At 56.5% G+C, this 21,522-nt stretch overlaps 1 protein-coding gene across 1 annotated transcript; it reads right to left on the reverse strand.

Moving 5' to 3' along the window:
* Positions 1-2,196: 2,196 nt before the first annotated feature.
* Positions 2,197-13,777, reverse strand: RTL1 (retrotransposon Gag like 1). Its single transcript, XM_060181066.1, has 3 exons — positions 13,700-13,777; positions 4,186-7,755; positions 2,197-4,020 (listed from the first exon to the last, which is right to left on the reverse strand). Exons 2-3 carry the CDS (start codon positions 7,705-7,707, stop codon positions 2,917-2,919), a joined length of 4,626 nt encoding a protein of 1,541 aa, XP_060037049.1. The 5' UTR covers positions 7,708-7,755; positions 13,700-13,777; the 3' UTR covers positions 2,197-2,916.
* Positions 13,778-21,522: the final 7,745 nt, after the last annotated feature.

Below are 21,522 nucleotides of genomic sequence, written 5' to 3' on the forward strand. Positions count from 1 at the left end.
GGCTCTTCGTGGGGACCCCTGACAGCTGCCTGCAGGAGGAAGGGCCAGTCCGGACCTGAGTGGTAAGTCCTTTTCATGTGTGGGGGGTGTGCTGTGGAATATTCCAGAAACAGGCCCAGTATGTGCTAGGCCTGGAGGCTAGGGAGGGCGGGTCTCTGGGGGTTTCTGGGGGGCACCCCAGGGGAGTCATGACCCATGTGATACTCACTGGGGGCCGTGGCCTCCTGGGGGGTGGAGTCCTGCCTCAGGGCTCGGGCCTCTGTCTTTCTGCATGCCTCTCGCTCCTGTTTTGTCTCCTTTACTCTCAGGAGTAAAAGCAAGGGTGTGTTGGGGTCTATCTTCTTCTGGGGTGTGGGGGCATGTGGGTGTGGAGTGGGGGCTCATCACCCCACTTGCTTTCTCAGCAGCTCTCTGGACCTGAGGGGCTCTCCCCTTTCCCTGGGGCATCCTGGATGGGGGGATGGCTGGGTGGGGGCAGGGACTTCGAGGCCGGGACACTGTACTCTGTTGCAATAGGAGGTGGTCAGCTCTGTGCTGTCCCCTCCACCGTGTGCCTGTGTGTGCGAGTGTGAGTGTGTGTGAGAGCATGTGTGAGCGTGTGAGAGAGTGTGTGAGTGTGTGAGAGCATGTGTGAGCGTGTGAGAGAGCGTGTGAGAGAGCGTGTGAGAGCATGTGTGAGCGTGTGAGAGCGTGTGAGAGCATGTGTGAGCGTGTGAGAGAGCGTGTGAGTGTGAGAACACGTGTGCAGGTACGTGTGAGTATGTGTTCTTGTCTCTGCATGTTCGTGTGTGTGTCACCTCCTGTGGGCATGTGTCCTTGTCTCTCATGTGACCCTGTGTGTCTGTCTCTGCGTGTCTTTGTGCAAAATCACCTGTGATCATGTGAGTGCACACCTAAGTCTTGGTGCAATCACATGTCAGAACATGTGCTGATTCCTGTCCATGGTGTGGTCACACGTCAGCATCATGCTTGTCTCTGTCTTTGTGTGATCCTGTGTCAACACACATGTGTTTCTGTCTTTGTATGATCACGTGTTCGCTCATGTGCTTTGTGATCATGTGTGCTTATGCTGTGTGATCCTGTGTCCATACGTGCGTGTCTCTGTGTGATCACGTGTGCTTGCCTCTGTCTTCGTTCATATATGTGATCATGTGTGCTTGTCTCTGTGTCTTTGCGTGGGCCTGCATGTCACTGTGTGTCTCTGTGTGCCCTTGTTGGGCACCTCTCCCCCTCCACCATGGTGGACAAAGTGGAGTTGACTGGCTCCGCCACCCCCAGTGGGTAGCCCCAAGCCAGTGCCCCATAGCCAGTGGGTCAGGGCCTCCCAAGATGGCCACTAAGGGGGCTGTGGAGTCTTCATTTGAGCCACTCTTGGGGACAGAGGCTGCATGAGCTGTACCCCTAGATGTGAGGGTTACTGAGGTGGGGTGCACTGAACCTCTGACTCTGAGCCGCAGGGTTCTCACTGGGATCTCCAGGGCTGCTGCCAGGGGCAGAGGCCAGCGGCCAGGGCAGATGGGGATTTCTGGCCAGTCCCCCCAGGGGCAGTGAGAGAGCACAGGGCATGAGCCCCCTTTGGTGGGCTGTGAGGGACATGCTTTCCTCAGGCTGTGGGGTTCAGAGAGGGCGGGGGGGAGGTCCCCTGACCTCGAAACCTGGGACCTGCCCAGTGGTCTCACGGTGTTGCTGTCGGGGGTAGATTCTGAGCCGGGGCCCCGAGGCCACATGTGGCTGCTCCCCATTGGGGTCCAGGCGAGGGGAGGGAGTCTTTCCAGACCCTCAGGAAGAGGCACCCCGGGGCCTGTGTGTGCTGAGCCCAGAGCTCAGAGCCCCTGCTGTCACTCTGCCCATCCTCCGCCCTTCCTCAGAGCCTCCTCCCTCCAATTCTTCCTCCCTCCTCCATCTTCTCTCTCCATCCCCTCCTCCCTCTTCCCTCCCTCCGTCATCACCTCCATTTCTTTCTCTCCCTCACTCCTCCTCCCCTCCCTCCTCCCCTCCCCTCTTCCCCATCTCCCTTCCATCTTCTCCCTCCATCCCACTTCCCTCTACCCCATCCTCCCGCCACCATCTTCTCCCTCCTCCTCCTCTCCTCCCTCCTCCATCCCCATCTCCCTTCCATCTTCTCCCTCCATCTCTTCCTCCATCCACCCTACTTCCCTCTTGTCCCGCACCCCCCAAACAAACCAGGACACCAGATACTCATTGATTCTGCTTTATTGAGGGGTCATCACAAGATGGGGGCAGGAGGGGCAGGGGTGGGTGCCCATGATAGAGGGCAACAGTGGGATGTGGGGGCCCTGTCAGTCTCTGGGGAGCCCCCTCCCCTTGTCTCGGGCTCCAGGGCCCCTGTGCTGTGGGGGAGTGGGGAGGGGCCCTGGCAGTGAGGCTGCCCCATGGGGGCCATGGGAGTGGGGACCACACAGGTGAGTGTTGGCACGTCGGATGAGGACAGTGTCCAGGTAAGAGTTGATGTTCAGGGACAGACAGGCAGTGTTGGGGCGGGTGGGGGGGTGCTTGCTTGGGGGGGGGGAGGCTGGACACCAGTGGGTGGGGGAGGAGGTGGGGGGCCAGCAGCACCAAGGAGGTACAGGTCTCTGAAGCATTCAAGGTCAGTGTCCCAGGCCAGGCGGGGTGGGCCCGGGGGTGTCCCTCCACTTGCTTGCTTGCTGGCTGGCTGCTGCCGGGGGGGAGGTGTTTCCTGCTGTCCCCGCTGTCCCTCTGCTGCCCCTGGAGCAATGACCAGCCTGCTGTGTCCGGCTGTGGGCCACGGGGGGGTTGCTGGTGGGGCGAGTTCAGGGTGTGTCCCCTTCACGGCTCCCCTGGGTTGTGGGCAGGATCTCACGAGGTGTTCTGGGGGGTGGGGGGCTCAGTGTTGGGAGAGGCTCAGCGTTGTGGGTGGGGGCTCGGCGAGGGGCTTCACTGTGGGCCGGGCAGGTCCCCATCCTCAGGACCCTCTTCCTCCGGCTCGCTGTCAGCGGGGGGCTCGATCCTGATGGTGGGCAGCTGCACCCTGATGGCGTGGGGGTGGCCCCGGAGGGTGGGGGGCTGGGGCCTGATGGCGTGGGGGTGCCCCCTGACGGGGGGCCGGGGCCTGATGGAGTAGGGGTGCCCCCTGACGGGGGGCTGTGGCCTGATGGAGTAGGGCTGGACCCTGCTTGGGGAGACCTGGGGCCTGATGGCCAGGGGCTGAGCCCTGCTGGGCTCCCCCCGGATGGCGAGGGGCCACCCCCCAATGGCGGGTCGGATCCCCCGGCCGCCGCGGCAGGGGGGCACCTCGTGGGCAGTGAGCATGTTGGAGCAGACCTCCGACAGGAAGCGGGCCACGGCCTCGGGGTGCATGTCCCCCATGAGCCCCCCTCTGCTGGGCTCTAGGCGTCCGAGCGAGAGCAGGTCGGGGGTCTCAGCCGGGGGCGCGCTGGGGACAACGGCGAGGATGCCACTGGCGGCGTCAGTGGCGGTGTCACTGGCCGTGCTGGCTGTGGCGCCAGTGGCGGTGCCCCTGGTGGCGTCGGTGGCAGCGGCCATGTCGGGCGGGGGCGCGGGCGCGGGCACGACGGCGGCGGCGGCCTCCGGGGCGTCCTGCGGGCTGTCTTGCCGGCCGTCGTGCAGGCCGGGCTGCCGGACCCCGTGCAGGGCGGCCTGCAGGGCCTCCCGCATGACGACCACCTCGTCGGGCCGCACGTGCAGCTCCAGGCGGCGGCCGTGGCGGCCGGGGCGGGCGCGGGTGCGGGGGGTGGCCCGCACGTGGAAGAAGTCGCAGAGCATCAGCCAGAAGCCGGGCGTGAAGAGGAGGCGGCGGGGCAGCTGGGGCAGCTGGGCGTTGCGGCGCGCGAAGCCGGGGCCCATGAACAGCTCGGTCAGCTCCCGGGCCAGCACGGCGTGCTGCCCGGCCAGTCGCGGCATCTGGGCCACCAGCTGGGCCAGGGCGGTGCGGATGGCGGGGCCGGTCAGGTGGGCGGGGCCGAAGACCATGCTGAGCGAGCGGGCGGGCAGGGGCCGGGCCACGCCGGGCACGGGGGGCTCGTCGTCGTCGTCTTTGTCGTCCGCGTCCGCGTCATCCTCCTCGTCCTCCTGGTCCCGGTCCTGGTCCTGGTCCTGGTCCAGGTCCTGGTCCCGGTCCAGGTCCTGGTCCCGGTCCCGGTCCCGGTCCCGGTCCCAGTCGGCGGCGTCGTTGGCGGCGGCGGCAGGGGGCAGCGCGGGGGTCTGCGGGCGTCGGAGCAGGACCAGCAGCGCGGCGAGCGCCAGGCTGTTCTTGAAGTAGAGCAGGCCGCGGAAAAAGTGCAGCAGCACGGCGCGCACCTGGGCCCGGCCCAGGTGGCTGAGCAGGCTGCCCAGCACGCGGTCGGCGGGCAGCAGGGCCAGCAGCTCCCGGCGGAGCCCGAGGGCCTGGGGGGACTCACCGTGGGGGGCGCGGGCGTCCTGGACGCCGGCCAGGGCCAGCAGCAGCTGGGGCAGGCCCTGCAGGGACAACGGGCGGAGGCGGCGGCGGCGGCCGGGGTGGCGCAGGGGCGGGGGCGGGCGCCCGTCCTCGGCCTCCGGCCGCTCCATCACGTCGAAGTGGAACTGAGAGAAGAAAAAAGCCCAGTGCCCTGGGAGAAGTACGGTGAGCCTGTCATTATTCAAAGAGGCTAGGTCCTCAGTGTTCGTAAGGATCATGATGGGCTCCTCGGTGTTCTCCAGGTAGCGGCTCCACACCATGAAAGAAGCCCGGACGGGGAGGATCTTCCGCTCCAGCGCGGTGTAGCTGGCCTCGGCCGAGCGGTAGCTGCGCGAGTAAAAGGCACAGCTCACTCTGCGGCCGGTCTGCTCATCGACCTGGACGAGGGTGGCGTGCAGGGCGCTGGGGGTGGAGCCCGTGTCCAGGTAGAAGGGGTGCTGCGGCCGGGGGTGGCGCAGCTGGGGTGCGGTGCGGAAGGCGCGCTGCAGGGCCTCGAAGGCCTCCTGCTCCTCGGCGCCCCAGCGGAAGGGCCGATCGGCGGCGAGCTGGCGGGCGATGGGCTCGGCCAGGACGGCGTAGCGCCGGATGAAGTGGCGGTAGGGCACCGCAAACTCCAGGAACTCCCGCACGGAGCGCCTGGAGCCGGGAATGGGGTAGCCGGCCACGGTGCCGACGATGCTGCGGTTGAGCCGCACGCCCTCGGGCGTGAGCACGAAGCCCAGGAACTCCACGCTGCGGCGGTGGAACTGGCTGCGCTCGAGGGAGCAGTAGACGCGGTGGTAGCGCAGACGCACCAGCACCTGGCGCACGTGCTGCTCGTGCTCCTCCTGGCTCATGGAGAACACCACCACGTCCTGCCCGTAGGCCAGCGCGAAGCGGCCCAGCAGGCCGCGCAGGATGACGTGGATGGCCTTCTGGCGGATGGTGGGGTCGGGGCCCCGCACGAAGGGCCGGTAGTTTCTGCGGGGCTGGGCGTCCAGGCCGAAGGCCGCCCGCCACACGCGCTCCACCTGCCTGGTGTTCTTGCCCTGGTCCACGACGGTGCCCCGCAGCTCCAGCTTGGTGAAGAGCGTGGCCCCGTGCAGCTGGTCGAACAGCTCGGGGATGATCTGCACGGAGTCGTGGGCATCGCCCAGCATGTCCTGGGCGTCCGCGGCCTCTTCCCCTTGCCCTCCCGCCCCGCTGCCGCCCGCCGCCGCCACCGTGGCGGCCGCCACCTCCTCCTCCTGCTCGCTTTCCTCCTCGCTGCTGCTCTGGCTCACCTCCCCCACGCTCTGGTTCTCGTACCCCACGCTCTGGTTGTCGTACTCGCCGTCAGTCTCGGCGTCGGTGTAGGTGTCGGTGTCGCTGTCGCTGTCTGGTACGTGGGGGCGGCGGCTGCGCTCCCAGGACGCGGTGGAGGAGCAGTCGTAGAAGGTGTCGCTGCTGCTGCTGCTGTGATCACTGTCTCCAGCCTGCTGAAGCTCAGAGGGCTCTGATTCAGAAAGATCATCGGATCCGTCTGAGCTTGGCTGGTCGGATGTCTCCTCAGCTTCTTTCGGGTTGAACACGTCGGCCAGGTCGGAGTAGAGGGGCGGCAGTCCGGGCAGGAGGCTCACGGCGTGGCGCTCCAGGGCGATGCAGGGGGGCGGCGGGCGGAAGCAATTCTTGAGGCAGTAGGGAGAGTGGAAGGTGCAGCGGCCCCTCACCCAGTCGATGTCGGGCAGATGGGTGCGCAGCCACTTGACGCCGAGGATGACGGAGAAGTTAGGAGAGGGCACGATGTCGAACTCCAGCGACTCCTGGTGGTTCTGATGGATACACACCAGGGGCTCGGTGTAGAACCACACCGGCTCGCTGCCCACTTGTCCTCCGTCCACCGTCTCCAGCGACTGGGGGTAAGTCTTCTCGTACAGCTCCACGTAGTGGTCCTGGGCGAACCGTTCATCCATGTAGTTGCCGCTGGCGCCCGAGTCCACCAGGGCGCGCACGGCCACGCTGTGGTAGGGGTTCACCCTCACCAGCAGCAGCAGGAACAGGTGGTTGCGGTCGATGATGGGGCTCATCTCGGACGGCAGCCAGCTGCTGACGGACCAGCGCTCGGGGGCGGGCGCGTCGGGCCAGGTGAGGTTGCGGGGCCGAGAGGCCGGGGGCAGGCGCAGGATGGCGCGGTGCTCGGCCACCTTCTCTTCGATCTGCAGGACCAGCGTGATGAGGCTGTCCAGCGAGGACGGCTGCGGCACCCGGAACAGGTAACGGCGGATGTCGTCGTTGAGACCCTGGCACAGGTGGGCCTGCAGCACCTCGTCGGGCCAGCCCAGGGTGGCCGCCAGGCCCCGGAACTCGGTGACGTACTCGAGCGCCCCGCGGTCGCCCTGGCGCAGGCTGAACACGGCGTCTTCGGCCAGGCGGCGTGCCTGGCGGTACTCGAACACCTCGGACATGGCCTCCAGGAAGGCGGGGAAGTCGTCCACCAGCGGGCTGCCCTCCCGCACCAGCGCCTGGGCCCACTCCAGGGCCACGCCCGACAGGTGGCAGATGACGTACCCCACGCGCAGACGGTCGCTGTGGAACACGCGTGGGCAGCTCTGCAGGATGAGCTGGCAGAGCACGATGAACTCGCGGTACTGGCGGCGGTCTCCCGAGAAGGGGGTGGGTGCGGGCAGGTGGCCCTGGGCCACGGCTCTCATCAGGATCTCTTCGGCCACCTTCTGCTGCTCCTGCAGGTCTTGCATGCGGAAGTACAGAGAGATGATGGAGTGCACCATGCCCATGATCTCGCCGCCGGAGCCTTCTGCCCGCTGCCCGGAGCTGCTCTCTTCATCCAGGTCAGTGTCGTCCTCGGGGCCGTCTCCCCAGTGGGCGCCCATGGGGGCCGCCGCCGCCGCCGCCGCCGCTCCCCTCGCCGCTGCAGGCGCCTCTCCCTTCTCTCCCGGCCGGGCTCCGGAGTAGGACCCCTCCACGTCTTGGAGTAGGTCATTGGGTGGATCCGTGTTTTCGCTACGTGGGCCACTGGATGGCTCCTCCATGTCTTGGCGGAGGTCACAGGGCAGCTCTCCCCCCGCTGGGGCCGGGGTGCCTCCGGCCGCCCCGGCCTCCTCCTCCTCCTCCTCCTGCTCCTGCTCCTGCTTCCGCTCGATGCCCTGCCCTGCGCTGGCGGTGTTGTCGCTCGAGCCCTCTGAGGACTCCATTTGTTTTGATGATGGATTCTTAGGCTCCATCATCGTCTCAAATGAGTCTTCAGAGAGTTCCATCATGTCGTCGAATGAGGAGGGGTGCTCTGAAGACATGGTAAGGTTGGGGTGCGCTGGCTAGCGACTAGGTGTTGAGATCAGAACCTGGGGGGGCGGCAGGAGGGGCGGGGGAGAGCAGAGGTAGCGGTTTAGGCTGTGACACCGGGCCAGGGCCACCATCTCCGGGCACTCCTTTGAGATGCCCGGCTCATAGGGGTCGGGGAGAGATGCGGGCGGCATCTCTGCCCCCCCCCCCCCCCCGGGGAAGGGACGGCTGGCGTCCCCGGCTTCCCTGTCTGCTCCCTGTCTGCTCCGGGGGCATTGGGCTCAGCTCTTCCCCCTACCCACCTCCACCCCACGGGGATTTTGAGGAATTCACAGCTCATAAATTCTTTAGGGGCAATGGGCCCAGAACTGGCCCTTGGCAAGGCCTGGCTGCTTCCTCTCACCCTGGGAGACAGTCACCTCACGCTTTCTCAGGTCCCCGGGAGTCCCAGAGGCCACGGTGGCATCCAAAGCCTGTCCCCTGGCAGGAGGCCGGGGACTCTGGGACAGCCCGAGGTGGGAAACTGCAACGGAGATGGTTACTGCTTTGCAAGTCCGGGGCCAGAGCACGAGGGCCCTGTCCAGCCCGTTGGGTCAGCAGCCTTGAAACACCTCTGGGTTCTGCACAGCTAGGCTCTGGGGAGTATGCAAGGGGCAGGGGCGGATTCTGGAGCCTTTTCCCAAGACACCTGCTAGGTTTTCTTGCTGCTGTCTCAGCATCCCAGGGTGTGTCCTTCCCAGCTGTGAGGTGCCTGCAGCCCATGCAGATGATGTCCCTGTCACTTATCCCCCACTCCCACCCCCAGCTGCCTTCGAGGGCTGGCTGGAGTCACCCCAATGTTGGGGGCGGGCAGCTAATCTTGGGATATTGGGTGAGGGGAGGCTAAGAAATATCCTTAATATTCATTTGTATGTTAGTGGATTTTGCAAAATCCGGTGTTGGGGGGGGGGGGCCTGGGCAGAGATGGATTGTGAAAAGCCACGATTCTTGGGTCTTTGCCTAGTTGTGCTGTGGAGGGTAGATCAATGTGTCCTGGTCGTCCAACGAGTTGACTTTGATTATTGGTTTCTATATTGAACACTTTTGGGGGTTATCTCTTCATATTTCTTCATGGCCCCTAAACAGAAACCATTCCATTTCTAGGCCAAACTCCTTGTTGGCCAGAATCCAAATTTTCCAATGAGATAAGAAAACTCTGATCTGTTGTTTCTCAAAATGAAGCATGTCCTCATTAGAAGGACTGTTAAATCAGACCTTCCAGGCAACCTGATTCCGATCTTTGGCTGTTTACTTACCGTAAATGACATTAAATCAGAAGCGTTCATCACAGAAATTCTCGACACATTAACTTATCAATGTGATATTTTGGCTAAAGCGTTAAAGACTTGAGAATAATGGGAAATGGTCATATCACTTCCCCAAAGTGGAGACGAACGTTCACTTCTCAGTGCACACACGTTAGGTAATGTGCCGCCCTGACCCCCCCCTCCCCCCGCCCCCGCCCCAGGACAGGCGACCTTCATAGATGACACACTTCTCAGCATAAGCAGAGCCCCTGTTGCCCCTGCTCTGTGTGTGGACGTTCTAAGGAACACAGACAATTGGACTTACCCTGTCACCTGCAAACTCACTTCTTTTTAAGAAAGAGATCTGGGGGGTGTCTCCTAAGTCCTGTCACCGGCTAAACTTAACCATTTTTTAATTGGTGAAAGCAAATAAACTTTAAATTGTATTCAGTGGCACCTCAAAGCCCTTTTTATTGACTAGCAAATTAAAAAAAAATCAAATGAGCTAAAACTTGATATTTTCAACTAAATATCACAAAAATTGAAAGGGACCCTAATTGAGAATTAAAAAAAAATCAGTTGAGTAAAATTCAACCACCCAGATATTTAAAGTCTTAGAACTAAAATCTTCTGTGCTCATTAACTACCTAAAATAAAAATTTAGTATTTCAGTATTTGAGTCAGAAATTAAAGAGAAAAGAAATTAAAATAAATTAATGATAAAAATTAAAGATTAAAAGAAATTAGAGATAAAAATTAAAGATAAAAAGTTCAAGTTGCATGAAATTTAAAAATCTGAATTGAATAAGCTTAATGGCATATGTTTGACTTAAATTTAAAGTCTGAATTAACTATAATTGTACTCTATGAAATTAAAAGTCTAAGTTGACTAAATGTGGAAAAACAGATTAAACAAAATTAAAAGTCCCACTAACTAAATCCTGAAGCTATAGTTCTGACTAAATTGCTGGGTAAAATTTTATATTTATATTGGCTAATATTTGAGTAGACTATAATTTATATTGGCTGATATTGGATAATATTTAGAGTGATTAAAATTTATATTGGCTAATATTTAAACTAACTAAAAAGTAAGCAGTTAGGTTAGCTAAAATTTAAAAGTGATAAATTGGATAAAACTTTAAATCTCTAGAGCTCATCTATTGACTGGATTTTAAAACATCAATTTGGTTAAAATTAAATAGGCAAACTTTAAACAATTAAGTTGTGAAAAAATAAACTGAGTAAAATTTAAAAACTCCCTAAACCTCTAAATACCTTTAAATTCCTTGATTGGCTACATTTAAAATTTATATTGGCCAAGACTTAATTTTTTTAGTTAGTTAAGATTTAAGCGTTTAAATTGACTAAAATTTTTTAAAAATCAAGTGAAGTACAATTAAAAACAAAGTTGAAAAAACATTGAAATGTCAGCAAATTCCTTAAAACTTTGACAAATTATTTTTGTTAACAAGTGGCTAAAATAAAAAAATTAAATTAGCTAAAATTTAAAAGCACCATTTCTTTTAAAAAAAAGTCCTTATGGGCTAAAACTTAATCTTAATTTGGTGAGGTGAATTAAAAACATTATATCTGAAACTACTAAATACCAACCATAATGATAAACAAGACCTCCACCAACCAAAGTTCTAATTCTAAAGTCAAACTTCTTGAAACATAACAAATTTGATGATGTGACTAAAATTTTCTACTTTCCTGTCCTCTAGCGGAAGAGCTAATATCCGTGACATATTAGCTTAATTACTCATTAATATCCAAGTTCAAAGTTTAAGCAAGCATCATACAACTACCCCATAAAATTTTCTTCTTTAAATTTACAAGTTGCTTTTCATTGCCTATAATAGGAACTTTCAATCACTTAGCACAAAACAAACATTGTTAGCGTATCTTAACTTGTGCATGTAACACCCAGAGTCTTACCCAGACCTCTCCTGCCTAAAGCCTTTATTGGCTTCATTCCAGACTTTTAAGCATGATTTAAAAAATTTTGACTGTCATTCTTCAAAATAGAAGGTCAGACTTTCTTGCCAAAAAAAAAAAAAAGTATGCCTTAAAATGCCTCTTAATCATGTATACGAAAAGTTCCGAGCGCCTTAGCATCATAGAAAGCCACATTTTAATAAGTAACCTGTCTGCAGACTGCTTTTATTAATCACAGAAATCCTGCCATGTCACTCACTCAAGATCTCTTAATGGCCGAAATCCAAATTCCTTAGCCTGCCATGAAAGTATGATCTTTTCCCTCAAAATTTTTTCGAGTTCCTTAGCATGCGCACAACCTCCGTACTTGCTATCAGTGAGCCATGTCCCAGCCTCCAGGACACTTAAGATACATGTGTCACCTCCTCCTGTGCCACTGTTCTGCTTCATTAACTGGCTCCCCGACTCCGGACGTCTCTGTGTACACCTCTAACTAGTCAGTTTCCCGAGACCCACAACTCATCCGTCACTCCCTCAAACCAGGTCCTGGCTCCCATCCAAAAGCCTCTTGTAGGAGGGCTCAGAAAAGACCGTATCCCCCCCCACGGCCCCCCAAATGAACTGTTTGCACGCCTGCCACGCACACGTTCATCTCATCTCCTTGGCATTTTGTAAAAGTCCAATCATATTATCTCTGCCATTTAAAAAAAAAAATTCACTCGTAGCTCATCGGAAACACACTTTTCATTGTGCAACCCCCAACTCAATCCCTGAGATTTCTTCATTGCCTGGAAAAAAAAAAAAAAAGTCCCAGCTACTTACCATAAAGCCCAGTGCTGTACCCTGTGATTTACCTTCTGAATGGTCAAACAAAACAAAACAAGCCCCCAATCTCAGTCCTTTATTCTTTTAAAACCCTTTATTGGCGCCAATCCAGTCTTATTAGCATGATATAAAAATTTGATCTTGTCATCTCTTAAAATAAAATTCCCACTTCCTCACCCTGCATATAAAATTTGAGCTGCTGACTCCGCCTTTGAAACCTCACCGTGGCTCTTAATTGTGGAGTTAGCGAGTGCAAGCCCACGGGTCTCCACGGAAAATGTGAATTTTATTTTGTAATTTCTTTGCACACAATTTATCAACTATCTGCCCCCCCCCAACCCCACCCCCCCAAAAAAAATCACCCTGTCATTCTCTGGGAATTTTTTATTGGCTGAAACCAAATTCCTAGGCATGTGTAAAAATCAGAGCCTGCAAATAAATTCCAAAAACCCTTTGCATATCCCCAAAGTTGATCATGCAACTCTGCTGATTCAAGTCTTTCAACTCTGGTGTCAGCCCCACCAAATCTCTGGTGTGCTCAGAGTCAGACTTTGGCTCCTCTTCAGCACAGAAACTCCAAATGTTTGAGCATGATCCTTGAATCTGCGACTGTTCTTTTTCTAGCTACAGTTTCTCAGCATTTCTTCCTTGTAATAGAAAAGCCAAACTTGTAAGCCTGGAAAGGCATTTTATGTTTCTTCTGCTTACTTCTATCCCACAAGTAGGAATCTCACCATCATTTTTTCTCAAAACACTTTGGCAAATGCCCCAGACTACCCCCCCACCCCCCCGCAGACACACACACGCTCCCCTCAGCATGAGACAAAAGTTCGATCCTGTCACTCCTCTAAATAAATTCCAGATCTCTTGTGCCAAGTCCCCAATCTACTCAGCGACCTTTCCCTTACTGCACCACCACCACCACCGCCACCACCACCATCGCCACCACCACCACCACCACCTTCCCCGCCCCATTTAAGGTCTTTCAAAATGCCTTCACCATTCATAAAATGTCTTACCATCTGACCAAGGAACCCACACCGAATCACCACATTCTCCACTTAAGCCTTTCAGATTTCACATCCACAGCCTACACAGCAAATGCCTAAGCATGAAATGAAATTTGGATCATGTATGTGTGTGCTCGACGGAGAGCTATTCAGACGAGAATCTTCCTCCGCGGGGATGGCGTCTGCGGCCCTTGCATGCTTCCAACCTTCTAACCAAAGACCCAGGATCGCATTCCCTGCCCTCCTCCACAACCCCAAACATCTTGGTTTTTTAATGCTTTTATTCTGTACACCGAAACTATGTTGTTTCAGTGTTTTGAATCACCCCCCCCCCGCCCCCAGCCTGTAATTCATGAGGCCCTGGTTCTTCTCTGTGAACCAGGCGCTGGGATGCAGACCCAGTGGAGAGCCCCGGGGACACCTTGCCTGGTTGAAGATGGTCAGCAGCAGGAGACGAGAGGACCTTCTGGCTCTGTGGCCCTGCTGTAGGTGAGGGGGGTTCTGGGGGATGCCCACGGCAGGGGGTGCTGCCCCTGCCTCTGGGAGTCCCCTTCCAGGCTCAGCTGGCCTCAGCTCTCTCTGTCCCTTTGCTGCCAAGGTTTGGGGCACTGTTGGGGACTCTCATTTCTCAACATGCGGTCACCTTCCCTGACTCTTGTCCCCAAGCCCTCCTGAGGGTGCCTGCCCCGTCCCCATCCGCCACCCCAGAGGGACAAGCAGTCACTGACTGCTACCCTGCCCTACACACCAGCCCCGAAGGGATGGTCCACGGGCTTCTCTTAGCGGGTTCTGCTATTTTGGAGTAATTTCCACCTTACATCTAATATATATATAAAACCTCCAAGATCTGATGCACCTGCAGCGGTGACCACCCAGGCCTGGGGTGTCTGAGGGGGACCCCCTTCCCCCTGAGAGCTAAGAGGGGTCTAGTCAAGTCTCACCGCCTCCGGGGAGAGTCTTCTCCTCAGGTCAGGTCAGCTGCGCTCTGGTCTGGGAGCCCAAGGCCTGTTGGGTCAGAGCTGCAAACCCTCTCCCTAAATGTAGGGTGAGCGGGCGCGGGGGGGGCCTGGGGGGGCCAGGGGCCAATTACCTTTCTTGGTCATCTCCCAGTAAAGGGAATCTGATTTTAAAAATAGAGCTTGGAAAAGGACATGAGAAGGGTTAGGAGCCAAGCTGGGCGGGGGGCAGGGGGCGGAGGAATTGGGAGAGAGGTGAGGGCAGTGCGGGTGGAGGCGGTGGACACAGAGTGGGCGGAGTGGGGACATTGGATGCTCAGTGCCCCTCCCGCCTCCTTCTGGGCCTCATAGACATTGGGCAGTACTAACCAGTGCCCTCCACTCAGGGGTCTTCTAGGATGGGCCTTGGGGGGTGCTAGCATGTGTGGCCTGGCCTTGGGTGGACTCACGGACACTTGTGTCTGAGGGTCAGAGCCGCCCTGGCTTGAGGGCTCAGTCACCTCAATGTGGACGCCCCCCTTAATCCTGCCAGTGTCCTTCTAGGGCTGAGGGTGGGCTCATGGGGACATGGGTCTCTAGTCATCAATGAGTTTATGAAACCAACATTGGGGGTGACATGTGGCCTTGTTTGGGGATCTCTGGAACCCCTACTAGGCCTCCCCGGTGGGGGCCGGTGTGTGGTCACTCTTCCTCTCCCTTTTTGATTTTGGGGGGCTCAACAGTGCAGACCCCTGTCTTGGGGCTCTAGTGAAGACCCCTAAATACTTTGTTCTATGCTGGGGAGGCTTTGTGGAGGCTGAGTCTTTATAGGCCTGCACTATGGCCGCTTCTCAGAGCTAAACCCAGGCCAGGCGGGGCCGTGCACAGGGACCCCAGCGGCTGTCTTGCCCCTGACCCAGCAGTGCCCCAGAGCGGAATGTTCCAGGACCTGCTCCCCCTCCCACCACTTGATTGACCGGCAGCTTCAGGGGGCAGCTGGATGCCCTGCCCGGAATAACCCGGGAGGGGCGCCAGGCCTGGGAGGGGGCGCCTTACACACCACCGCCCTTGCTCTTGGCCCATCAGGACTGACCAATCAGCAGCTTCTTGGGCAGCCATTGCCTTTCAAGGCGAGAGGGCAGTGGACAGCTCGCGCCAGCTGCTGGGGACAGGCGGCCACCGGCGCCTCCTGCTGGCTTTGTCCCCTGCTGTCCTTGGACGGTGTGGGCTGTGCTCTTGCAACTCTAGAGTGAGGGGTTGTCTCCGCGGTGCCCTAGGGGTTCTCTGGGGGCAGGCAGAGGCCCCGGTTCCATCCCTCAGCCTCCTCGAGGTGGTGGGACATCCTCAGGCTTTTCCCGGGGGGGCCTGGCTGAGCCATGCCTCCTAGCACCTGACCCTCTTAGGTAGGTGCTGTGGGCTCTCTGCGCAGGTAGTGGCGCAGAGGTGAGGCTGGCAGTTAGCAGTGGCCACACCCCAGACTCCTGGGTTTATCCCGATGTCTGTCCCCCGTGGCCAGCCCTGTTGGTCGAATGTCCCAAAATGTCCTCCTACCAACACACTTTCTGTTTCCTCTCAGGAAGAGGGGGTCAGTGACCCTATCCAAAGCTAGGTTCCCCACCCTAAAATCTGCCACCAGTGGAGGGGGGCAGTGGGTAGAGCCCATTTGGAGACCCGAGGACCCTCAAGGTCACAGCGATGCTTCAGTTCCCTGAGGCCAGGCGGTCAGCTTGTGACCTGTCCCTGTGCCAGCCCAGAGGGACGGGGCCTTCATGTCCCATGTCCCCTGCTGTCGCCCTAAAAAGTTCATGTGCTCATCCTCAGCTCACTGGGCTCTTCAGGTGTGGGCAGGGGGCCAGCAGCCAGCCCCTGCTCTGCTAATTATAGTGGCCGTGTCCTTTCTTGGTGACAGACGCACTCCTTCCATCTCTTATCCTTGGCACGCGCTACCCCCCTCCCCGTCCCCCCACTCCCATGACCCTCGGCGCGAGCCACCCCCCAACCCTGGGGGGAGGCCAGCATGGGACCCCACCCCTGTCCTACCTTTGCAGGTGGGCACTGTCTGGTTCTGCTCCCGTTCCGTGCGCTGGAACGCGGTTTGTTTGCTTTTTTCCTGAAAAGTCACAGGATAAATGTTTTATTGCTTATTTTTTTTTTAAAAAAATCATGTTGAGGGGCTCATGGTGGCCCTTAAAATGCTCTCTCTGTATGCTGGCTGGCTGGGGAGGTGTCTTTTGTGGTGTAACCCCCCCACCCATCAGAGATGGAGACCCGGGGGGATGGGGTGGGGTGGCTTCTTGTGCCTGTAGGTGCCTCCACTTTGTGGCTTCTCCTCCATTTTCCCTCTGGGGTTGAAGGGAGCACCCAGTCTGTACTTGCTGTCTGTCTGTGTCCCAGCACACAGTAGGGCCGCTGGCTTTGCGACTGCCAGCCCCTCACCACTGTCTTCTCCTCAGGCGGAGACACGCGTCCGTCCCCTCACCCTCAGGAAGGAGGCAGACGCCCTGCTCAGGACTGAAAAAAGGTCTGTAGGGCCCCTTTGAGAAATATGCTCCATCTGTGGCTATGACTTTGGGGCATGGGGCATCTTGGGTTGGAACTAACTCAGGCCTCTATTTCCCCAGCTGCAGCTCACTGCCCCTCTCTGGGCAGTGGGTCAGTGGGCTCCGGCAGCGGAGGCGTGTAGACCCCAGGATGCTGAGTCCCCCCCAGAGGGTTCCAGGATGCACAACTGACTGTACGTACCCTCTCCCCCCCCCCCCCCCCTTCTCTGTCGAGCACCCTAGGGGCCTTGGGGTTAAGTAGCATCAATCAGGATAGAAATCAGATTGCCAGAAGCTTGCTGTCACTCTTGTTGTCTTGACATATAGTCAAGGGAGGTGACTGAAAGGGGGTGCCAGTTAAGGGGCCGGGCCTTGGGTGCACTTGGTTGAGCTCATCCGTTCGTTCCCCAGGTTCAAGCCCCTGGTCCCCACCACCTGCAGTAGGGAAACTTTCCCAGGAGTGAAGCAGGGCTGCAGGTGTCTCTCTGTCTCTCTCTCCCAGTCCCCTTAATTTCTCCCTATCTTATCAAATCTAAGAAGACAAGTAAAATAAAAACTAAATCAATATTAAAAACTAAATCAAAGGGTTGCCCGTAACTCAGGCATCCAGGATGTGGGTGGGGGGCTGGGGGGCAGGGGTCTGCCCATCATGGGTCAAAGGGGTGGGTGACCCTGCACAGGTCACTGCCAAGCTGCTTTCATCCCTGGGGTGGGGCCAGGTGTACAGTGTCCCATACAGGGGGTACTTAGCCCAGTACAGTGGCTTGTTTTCTGTGGCTTGTTCCTTCTGTTTGAAAGCCCTGCTCACTATTGTGGGGTGGGGGTTGGGGTCAGCCATGGACCTCTGCTCTGACATTTTATCGGCTTTTCGTTTTTCTGTCTGGACTGCTCACACTTCTGCCCCCGTGCGTGTCTCTGCCTGGAAGGACCCTCAAGCAGCGAGGAACACGACCAACTGGGTACTTCATTTTATGTTCATGTATGTGGGGGGAAATATATATACGTATTTCCTTTTTTATGGTGGTATAGGGGATTGAACCTGGAACTTTAGAGCCTCAGACATAAGAGTCTCTTTGCATAACCATTATGCTGTCTCCCCCGCCCATATATATATTTCCTATCTGCCTGCTTGAGCCCCCTGAGCACTGGGCAGGACTCAGCTGGCCACAAACCAGGGGGGGAGGGACATTAATCCTCTTCCCCCAGTGGCGTCTGGCTTATGAGGGGCCTCTCTGGCTATACCCCGCCAAACCTGTGCACATTTCTTCCATACGGAGTCATGGTTAGGATAAGCGGGGCCTTTGTCCCCTGCTTGCTCTGGGGACTTGAAGGGCAGAGACAGCTGCAGGCACGCAGAAGATGGCGCAGGGAGGGGCCGAGGAGTCTCTCTGAGCGAGGGAGGGGGCTCTACAGCTCTGCGTGGGCCGTTGGGTTGCAGGGGTCCCCCTAGATGTGAGATGTGCACTTGCCCCTCCCCCGCTCCTGTGGGTCCCTGTTGTCCCCCTGGGGCGGGGGCTGGGGTGCTCTGGCTTCTCCCCATGGAGGGGCATCGGCCTGGCCCTTTGCCAGGGAGCTGCGGCTGTCCAGAAGCACGCGAGCGTAGGGCTGCTCTTCTGAGACCTCTCTGTCCCCTCCCGTGTCCTGGCCTCGCTTCTTATTCCAGCCAGCTAATCCTTCAGGAGACCAGCCAGAGAATCAGCTTTCCGAGTCTCTTAGAGACCTAAAAGGAAAGACATCTCCATGCCTCCGTGCCTAGCACAGCCCCCCTCCCCACAGCCCCCAGCCTCCCCCCAGGGTGACATGTTGAAATCTCAGCCCTGGGCCACACACCTGCCAGCCTTCTGTCTGAGCCAGGCCAGTTGGGGGCCCCGGGGCTTGAGCTGGTGAACATATATGGAACGAAACACGCACAGTCTCTGGACTAAAATAGACCCCCTGTGTCAGCACGACTCGTTTTGGGGGTTGGGGTTTGGACTTCCCCCAGCCCTCCTGTGTGTCTCCCCCACTTCCAGTGACCAGAATGTATTTAAAATAAACAACAAACAAGAGCAACAACAAAAACCCCCAATCCACCAATAAAACAAAACAAAACAAGACATAAAGGAGAGGGAGAAAAAGAAAAAGCATTCCCCGTGTTTGTTTGAATTCTCCAGTAAATGCACTGATAATTAATATCCTCATTATGACAAATTAAACGCCACAAATAAAAAGCGGTCTTGCCGTTAACCCTGGCGCGAGGCTCACTGTGGCCATATTAAGTGGCTCTTAGCCCTGTCAGCTGTAAGGCTTCAGAGATTTTTCTGTGCGTTTGTGTATGCATGAAAATAGAGATGTGAAATTCGCTGTCCTGGGATCATTATTGTATTTTTTTCAAAGTCACGTTAGCCCTCTCCCCAGTCTCGCCCTCGGCCACCGGATGGGCTCTCAGCAATTTCAGATGTAAGGTTCCCGACGTTTTCCTGCGTTTTTGCATATGCATGTAAATAGATCTCTGAAATAGAAGATCTGATTTGGTTTTTATAGGCAGCTCAGCCTTCCTTCCAGCAAATGCTAAGTTCAGGCTGGTCAGGCTTTGCCTCTGTGCCTGTGAATTTGCATATGTGTGTAGCTAGACCCCGATAATGCACAATTTTATTTTTTTTACATAAACTGTATCACGGGGTACATTTCCCTCTGCCGCAGCTTGTATTTCTTCCCCCAGGAATCGGCTGGAAGACAGTAATGATCCCGCCATCCCTTATAATGACACCTTAGCATCCTGACAGCCTGAGTTAACCCCTGGACTGCTGGAAGCCCTCCCCACCTGCCCACCACCCTCCCTCCCTCCCTCTGTGGTGAGGGTGGGGGATGGTGGGCCAGGTGTCGGTAATTGTGAGGGTCTGGGTGTGAGGAGTGGGCTCCCCGGAGTGTTTGCGGTGATGAATATAGGAGCGCATAAATTAGCAGGCTAAACGAGGGGCCTGCCTGGGCCAGGGACTAGAAGGTGCTCTGGAACAAAGGATCATAATTAACCCAGCGCTGTGTGAAAGACCAGGGAGGTCCATTAAGAGACAAAGGGTCTCTGCTGTCCCATTCTTTTTAAGAGCTGTTTAATATTCCGGGGTCTGGAGGCAGCCTTGTGAAGCAGACCCTCCTCTATTGTGGGAAGTCCCAGCTGGAGACATGCTGGGGGGCAGGGAGGCACAGTGGCCAGCCCCAGGGTGTTTAATGGGTACACTTCAAGAATATCATTTAGTGGTAAGATTTGCAGAAAACACAGTAGCAAAGGGCTTCATGCCTCAAGCCGGGCTGCAGTGAATACATATTTATCTGTGAGCTGAGACCCCTCCAGCACCCCGTTTTCTGCATGCCACCCCCTTGCAGGGGACATTCTGTGACTGTATCTGTCAGCTGTCCCTTTGCCCCAACTTTCCAAAGGTGAGGTTGAAACTTTTGCTAAAAACCATTTTGAAAAGCCATTCTGACTTTGGCTGTAAGCCGCCCCCCCCCGCCCCCCACACACTTTCCCTGGGCTCCTAGGACATGGTTCTAGGGCTTGATCCTGCCACTGGGACCCTGGGGGGTCTGAGCCCCATCCCCTTGAGCCCACATGCCAGCCCCCTACCAGCCCCTGCCAAGGCCGGGCGCTGTCTTGCACGATCTTCTACCAGACCTGTCTGGAAATATCTGTCCCCCTGAGAGAGCCCAGAGACAGAGCCGGAGCAGAGCAGAGCGCCTCTGGGACTGTTGCCTCACTGATGCGTATTGCCCTGTCCTGAGAATGTATTGCATCTTGTTGGAACTTGTGCGACTGACCCTCATTAATCACCCCTGTGCCTTTGTCCTTTCACAGTGCCTGGACCTGAGTCCTTCTGTTCTTCCCCGTGCCGGGGGGCTGCTCGTGGAGGACCCCCAGGTCTTCTCTGAGGTCGGGGTGAGTGGTCCAGCGCCATTAAAATCACAAACATACACCACACCCCACTGCCGCCGCTGGCTTCCTGGGCACAGGGGGCCAGGTGCTGAGGTGACAGTCTGGAAATGGTTAAATTGTGAGTTTTGTAGCCCCCTTGTCGGAGGACCTAGGTGTTACAGCGCCACCGGCTGACCGAGAGGGATTAGAGACGCCAAGAGTGACGTCTCCACCTTCTAGAAAGATCTCCAGCTTTGGGGTGCGGGGAGACTGTCACTCCCTGTCTGTATCCCCTGTCTCCTCCCGTCCTGAGAGTCAGGAGGCTCCCGAGGGCTTGAGTGTCCCCAGGAATGAGTGTCCTGCCTCAGTCTCCTCACAGCGTAAACAGAAAGCATTGCCCACCCCCCTCCCACCCCCACAATATTAAGATAAATAACACGCAAACCAGCAAAGCACCCAGCATCCCACCTCCTGCCTCTGAGAGGCTCAGCCTTTGTGGTGGGGGGATGACAAAGCTGTTTTTTTTTTTCAGACCAAAATAAATAAATAAGGTGGAAAAATAAGTGGTCTGGGGGCCAGACACCCCCCTGCCCCCCCCGCCCCTCTCCCCCCACTTCACACACCTGGGGCGGCAGGGAACGGGGTCCTGAAAAGTGTGGTGTGATTGAATCAGATTTTTATTTTTATTTTTATTTTTTTTTTAATTTTAAAACTGTTACAGAAAGCGTCAGGTGGGGGTTTCAGCCTCCGCTCTTCCAGCCTGTGGTGGCAGCGCTGAGGGAACAGTGGTCCCAGTCTCCAGAGGTTAATAATTCCTGGAAAAACTTCTGGCTAAGCCTGACTTCTCCTAAGTTTCACAGAGGGAGGGGGGTCAGGAAAAAAAATGTTCCTCGGGCCGGGGCTGTCTAAATGAGGTGTTTGTGCAGGGGCAGCTAGCTCTCGGGAGGATGTGTGTGTGTGTGTGTGTGTGTGTGTGTGTGTGTGTTTCCGTGTGTTTCCGTGTGTTTCCTTTTACACCATCGCTTCTGTGGCCATGGGCACAAAGCCCCCACTCTGGAAACACTGTGTTGACTCTGGAGGGGCTATGGGCAGGCTCCCGCCCTGGACCAGGCTGTCTGCCCTAGGGGCTGCTTCCCTGCCCGCCCAAGGGCGCTGGGGCAGGTGGGGGCTCTGTTTGAGTCAGGGAGCAAAAGGAAATGTTCACAGGAGGGGACTTGCCCTGCCCCTGAAATCTCCAGGGTAACAGGATGCCCCCCCCAACCCCGCCTCTGCTCCCACCCCTCCTTTAGGGATGTAAGTGGGCGACTTTTTAAAAAATTATTTTTCATCCATGTGCGACGCATTTCTGAGCCCTTTCTGGGCGCCCCCAGACCCACCCCAGCTAGACCCATCCTTTGCAA

This window comes from Erinaceus europaeus, chromosome 22 (genome assembly GCF_950295315.1).
Source record: "Erinaceus europaeus chromosome 22, mEriEur2.1, whole genome shotgun sequence".
Lineage (NCBI taxonomy): Eukaryota > Metazoa > Chordata > Mammalia > Eulipotyphla > Erinaceidae > Erinaceus > Erinaceus europaeus.

Coding starts and splice junctions, on each gene's coding strand:
- RTL1 (XM_060181066.1), bottom strand. CDS start 7,707: ATGTCTTCAGAGCACCCCTCCTCATTCGACGACATGATGGAACTCTCT. Junction 4,021..4,185: donor AGACCCCCGCGCTGCCCCCT/GCCGCCGCCGCC, acceptor GACGACGACGAG/CCCCCCGTGCCCGGCGTGGC.